The 6,605-nt window shown below is 31.7% G+C and overlaps 1 protein-coding gene across 1 annotated transcript; it reads left to right on the top strand.

Annotated features, from left to right (window-relative positions):
• Positions 1-4,129: 4,129 nt before the first annotated feature.
• On the top strand, positions 4,130-4,474 carry EPUS_09454 (uncharacterized protein; the record flags this gene model as incomplete). Its single annotated transcript, XM_007787499.1, has 2 exons — positions 4,130-4,336; positions 4,385-4,474. The coding sequence occupies 2 exons, from the start codon at positions 4,130-4,132 to the stop codon at positions 4,472-4,474; spliced, it is 297 nt and encodes a 98-aa protein (XP_007785689.1).
• Between the last annotated feature and the right edge of the window lie 2,131 nt (positions 4,475-6,605).

Here is a 6,605-nt window from a genome sequence, read left to right as displayed (position 1 = left end):
TTATTAGTTATGCTACTAGGCCTGCTTATAATGTTTTAGTAATAGGTAGCTTTTTTCCTAATTACTCTTGTACTTAAGGGCAATCCTTTATATAGTATTCTAGTTTCTTATATAATAGTAGCATCTTATTATAAATATATTTTATAGAAGTTGTAGCTTAAGTATTAGCTTCTTCTTCTTTATTATTAATTTGCTAGCAGATTAATAAGTGCTAAAAACTAAAGGTTTTACTAATATACACACTAGTTATTAATTTATTTAAGGTAATATATTAATTATTTATATTAGTATATATTAGATTAGTAATTATCTCTTAAATTAACATATATCTATAGAGAATAATTATTTGCTTCAGATTATCTTGAACCTTATCTCAAAGGTCTACAATCTAGTCCTCTTCTCAGACTTCTACTTCGCAGGAAAGCTGTCAGAAGTCTCTTAAGAAGACAGCAAGGTCTTGCTGCCTTTGCTGTAAGTAATGATACTCCTGACGAGCGGTCTCCTGCTGAAACAAGGAGTTAAAGTGATTTACTATATCTATAAAGATATCTAAAATCTAGGCCCTTTTAAAAAAGGCTGGAAGAGCTAATAGGTCATCTGTCGCTTTCTTTGCGTGCTCGATTAATGTGTGTAGGGCGTCTTGATCTGTAGGAGGGGCTTTGTCTAGGCTCTGCCTCCGGTTGCTCAAGGAAGGATAGCGAACTTCGCTGCTCTCTCTTCTCTCTATTTAATTACAAACCATCTTGACTTAATAATTCTCAAACCTTTGTATAGTACAGGGTATTTGTATTAAATAGACTTTGCATTACTCTTAGAGTAATGACTTTTTTATATAATTAAATAACTCTAAATAAGTTCTTTAATAACTATATTATAAATAAAAGAGTTTTATATCATTTCTTAAAATAGTAAGTAAGTATTAAGCTTTTATTTACTATAATAGCTTGAAACTAAAATAAGTTAATAGTTTATAAATTATTAAAATAAAAGCTAGAGAATCTATTTATAATGTAGCTATATACAAATTTATATACTCTAACACTAATAGGTAAGGCTTATATATATATAGGCCACGTTATAGGCTACAAAGTATTTATAGTTCCTAATCCGGCCTTCTATTATATAGTGAAGTTTAGGCTTCCTTAATCAGGTAAGGCGAACCTCTTTATTTGTAATCCGTCTAGATAACTTACATACTTTAATAAGTGCCTTATAATAGGAGTTTGCTTGCTATTACAAGTCAGTTATAAGTATTACCTCCTGAGTATGTGGCTAGCATGTATATTTCTTATACTATATAAAAGAAATACATTATTTATTATAGTCCTATTATCTTTTCTTTTTTGACTTATATAATACTTTATTAAAGCTAGGCTATATATTAATAATAATAATACTAATTAGTAACTAGTTACTAATATATAAGAATATAAGAGTAGCTTCTTAGACTATATTTGATATAGCTATCTTCAACTTATCTAGCTTAATTAAGACTAATAATCTTGTTTTTTTTGCTAAGAATAATTACCTTAATCTTATCTTATTTTTTGACCTTTCTAATCTCTTTATTAGAGTAGCTTAGCTAAAAGTAATTATACTAGCTAATCTTTAATTTAATATTAATATTATTTTAGCTTAGCTATAGTAATAAGGAGTATAAGAATAAGCTCTAATTAATTAGATAGCTAAGAGGATCGCCTTAAAGCTAGCAAAAACAGCAAATACTAATGCTAACTTAGTTTACTAAATTTTAGAGTATGCTATACAGCTTATTATTGCTGGCTAGGAGTTAAAAAAACAGAATATAGTCTTGTAAGAACAAAATATAACTTTGTAAAAGCAAATTACTAATCTAACAGAGCAGCTAACTTATTATTAGACATCTATATATTAAGCGCCTGCCTCCTTAATGTTCTTTGTATATTTTAATCTATATATAAAGATAATAGCTAGTATATAATATAAGGCTACTCTTACTAATCCTTTTCTAAAGATAAAGCGTATCTCTAATCTGTTATTAATCTTTTTTCTGTTATTCTTTTTAAGGCCTATTCCCTTACAAGTATTAGACTATTATCTTGAGGAGACTAGATCCTCTAACTTAGGAAACAAAAAAGCTAATATAAAGCCCTCTAAGTTGACTTTTCTTCTGTTACTCGTTATTAAAGATCTCTGTAAGAGCACCCTTAAGACCTTTAGTAGCCTAAGTAGCCCTAAGGATATTTTGGTTAAAGACTAGATCTATAAGACTCGCTCTCTTATTAGTCCTTTTCCTTAGGATGACCCTTAGGTTATAAGATTTGTTATTAGCCTTGTAAAGGGTCTTGCCTAAGATCATATCTAGGAACACCTTAAACTGACGTCACTATATCCTATTCGGACGCCTAAAGAGATCTTCGCTATTATAAAGCAGGCCTTTAGAGAAAGCGACGCCCTGTGTCAACAATATGCTAAGATGGCCTACGCTACCTTACGCTAGGGCGATTAGCTGTTCGATGCTTTCTAGGCCGACTTTACACATTTGGCATCGCAAATTAGTAAGTCTACTCAGGATTAGTGTCACGGAGTTGACATAGAGGCCTCCTAGAGCCTAGATGGAGTCGTGGTCCGACTCTCTCTAGGGCATCTAGATAAGGATTAATAAACTATTCCAACTGTATTCAAGTAACTTTAGTTACTTAGGCGTAACTCTTTTGTGAAGTTGGATCACTATCTCACTTAACCAAAGTTGACCTTGATCGGGTTAGTCTTCATGTACGTACGCGGGTTCGAGTCCCCGTACGGCCTCTGATTACTTTTTCTGTTAAGGGCGCGTAATGGCGGGAGAGTTTAGTATATCTATTGTGGGAAGGTCCTTTATAGTGGGTTGAGGGCAATTTGACTATGCGCGAAATCGTAAGGGAGCCGGACGTGGGGCCGGAGCTAGGTGACAGAAATAGTAGGACTTCCCGCCCACCCTTAAAATAATCCTCTTTTTTCTATTCTATTATTTTATCAATTGTTATTCAAATCAGCTAAAAAATGACTAAATATCGCAAAACTACTCAAAAAAACTGTTAATAGCCTGATTCGTTAATTTCGATACCCATAGAGCCTCCACGTGAGCCAAATATGATAGTTGATACTCTACAGCGTACGTGACTTCTTTGCGCCGCGCAGGCTATAGCAGGCAAACTACCTTGAAAAAAGCTATTTAAATTACTTAGTATACCAAAAACAATAGGCTATCAAATCCTTAAATCATAATCTACGCGCTATAGCAATAGCGTTTATAATCATGGTTAAAAACCTGCCTTAAAGCCTTATTAATATAAGGCTATTAAGATAGTTAAAGATAGCTTATTTTGCACTATATCTGCCTCTTATTATGTTATAATAAGCTTTATTAGCCTAGATTAAGGATCTAAATATATAACTTAATAGAATATAGCTTAATTTAGAATAAGCATCTATAAAGTATAGCAGAAAAAATATATCTATTTTAAAAATATTAAGATATACAAAATATAAGGATTTAAACATTAGTATTAGAATTTAGAGAAATTTAAGTAATATAAATATAATAATAAGTATTATTTTATATATAGCTTATAATATTAAGCTATAGTATATTATTAAAGTAATATAAAAGTATAAAATATTCCTTCTAAGATCTAATTTTAATTAAAATAACGCAACTAAATTTAGTATATATTTACATATATTAGATGGAATTATAAGAGTCCTTTATACTTTTACATAGGCGCAGAGGGTGGCAGACGGCTTACACAAGCTGATTATCTCGTTTTTTTAGAAGAAGTTATCACTCCTAATTAGGATAAGGATTAGATACTTCTAGAGGATAATGACAATGCGTATAGCACTTATAGCAAGGCTGAAAACAAAGTCAAAAAGGCCAAAGCTCGTCTAGGGATCCATTGGGAAGCTAATTGCCCAGAATCGCCAGATTTGAACCCTATTGAGAGTATCTAGAGGTTGTTGAAGCAGAGGCTAAAGAATCAAGGCCTTATTACTGATCTAGAGGAGCTGCGGCGGGCAATTGAGGAGGAATGGGAAAAAATAACTCTGGAGGAGATCAATAAGGCAATTGCTACGATGCCCAAAAGAGTAGCTGCTGTAAATGAGCGAAATGGTCTTCCTATACCATTTTGAAGATAGAAGTAATAGAGTGCTCCAGGGCGGGAAGTCCCACTATTTCCGTCACCTAGCTCCGGACCCTGCCGACCCTCTGCCAGGGCAGGAGTACCCACAGCCTCTGCCAGTAGAGACAGAAGAAGAGGAGACGTGGGAGGTCAAAGATATAGTCGACGTCAAGAGAGTGGGCAAAGCATGGAAGGTACGAGCAAGATGGTCTTTTGTGAAGTTGGATCACTATCTCAATTAGTACGAAGACCTGCAGGAGAAGATGTCCGCCAAACTTCTTCGCGAGATAGGAGATCGCATCTTTTACAACGCCGGCACAATAGCCTACTAGGTTATAGAGTAAGAGAACCAGCTTATAATAATTCGTAGAAAAAAGAGAGAGGAGGAGCGAATTCGTAACCGTGCTCAGCCAAACAGCCCGAGATCTAGCGCAAGACGTCTAGAGAGAGGCACTCCTCTTACGTTAGTAAGAAATACGTTAGATAAGATGGCGTATCCGTTCTCTTTAGTCCTAATAATAGGCTTACTACGACGCTCTCTCTTTCCCGGTTAGGCCCCTAGTTCGAAATCAAAGCGCGTAAGCTTTAAGAAAGACGATATGATAACCTGCTTCTACTGCAGCAAGCCTGGCCATCTAAAACCTGACTGTTCTGACCTTCACGTTAGTAAGATTAAAGAGGCAGAGTCTGACTTCGAAGATGAGTCTTCTGGTCCTAATGAGGAACCTGCGAAGTCCGAAAACGAGATGCCTTAGGCGAAATCGCAGCTTTGGGCTATTACAAGAGCGTACCTGTCAGGCTCAACTAGCTCGTTAGAGAGCTATCTCTTATTATGGCATTTGATCTTAAGGGTACAGATAATAAGGTTCTTTATCTTTGCGCTTTAGTAGATAGTAAAGCTAACGTATATATTCTAATTAATAGAAAGATCACTTAGGCCGCCTCTTAATAGCTTAATATTTTTATTATTTCTTTAGAGAGAGCTATTTTACTAATTAGATTTAATAGTTAGTCTAATAGGCTAATTAATTATCTGCTTCTTATTATAGCCTAGATTTATAGCTATACTCTTGCTAATATCTTGCTTTTAGCTGCTAATCTTAGCTCTTATAATATTATTCTAGGCTATAAATAGCTAGTTAAGTATGATATCTTGTTAGATTATAAAAGAAACAAGATATACTAACTAAAGGACTACTAAGTACAGGAATAATATAATACTTATAAAGATAAGTTATTTAAGAAGGATATTTAACATTATAACTTTAAAGTTAGCTTTAATAATGCTAGTAAGACTAGGACTTAGTTTCAGAAATCTGTGTAAGAATAATGTTAGTATTATTAACGTTATAAAGTAGAGCTTAAGTTACTTCTTTCTAATAAAGTTAATAAGAGCCTTAGTCCTAACTCTGATCTAAATAAAGCTAATACTAATAATAGAATAATATCTATAAATCTTGTAAGCGCTATAGTCTTTTATATTAGTAATAAGTAGGATAACGTAATACTAAGGACAGTTATATTAGATAGCATTAATTATAAGCTTTAGAAATAAGGCTGCCTTACTCTCTGCTAAGTTAGTTAAGTTTAAGTAGCTAATAATAATAAATAAGATGTTCTTAATAACCTTAGATCTTGTTCTAATAATCTTAAGTCTATCCTTAGCTATCTTCCTCTGTATCTCTGTAATTAAGCCGCTGCCTTCTTAAGAGTAGCTATAAATACTCTGCCTTTATATTATCTATTTAATTATAAGTTACACTTTAATAAAGAACTAGAGATAAAGGCGTTATATCTATATAAGATGTTAACTTAAAAGCTTATAACTATAAGAGAGTATCTAATAAAGAACCTATATAAAGAATTTATTTGCTTATTATTTTCCTCTTTCTTATTACTTATTTTATTTATTAAGAAGAAAAACAGAGACCTTAGATTCTATATTAATTATAAAAGTCTAAATAAACTTATAAAGAAAGATAAATATTCTTTGCTTTTAATCTTAGAGACTTTATTATAGTTAGCTTTTATAATAATCTTTATAAAGCTTAATATCTGTTATATATTTAATTATATTAAAATAGACTCTAACTTAATTTATTAGACGTTATTTTAAATAATTTATAAAGCTTTTAAGCTAGTAGTCCTTCTCTTTAGTCTTTATAATAATCTTATTATCTTTTAGCATTATATTAACTTTGTCTTTATAGATTACTTTAGCGTCTTTTATATAGTATATATATCTTTATAAAGCTTAATATCTGTTATATATTTAATTATATTAAAATAGACTCTAACTTAATTTATTAGACGTTATTTTAAATAATTTATAAAGCTTTTAAGCTAGTAGTCCTTCTCTTTAGTCTTTATAATAATCTTATTATCTTTTAGCATTATATTAACTTTGTCTTTATAGATTACTTTAGCGTCTTTTATATAGTATATATTAATAATATCCTAATC

This window comes from Endocarpon pusillum (genome assembly GCF_000464535.1).
Source record: "Endocarpon pusillum Z07020 unplaced genomic scaffold C681681, whole genome shotgun sequence".
Classification (NCBI taxonomy): Eukaryota; Fungi; Ascomycota; class Eurotiomycetes; order Verrucariales; family Verrucariaceae; genus Endocarpon; species Endocarpon pusillum.
Note: the sequence above shows the minus strand (reverse complement) of the source record. Positions and strands in the feature narration are given on the sequence as shown.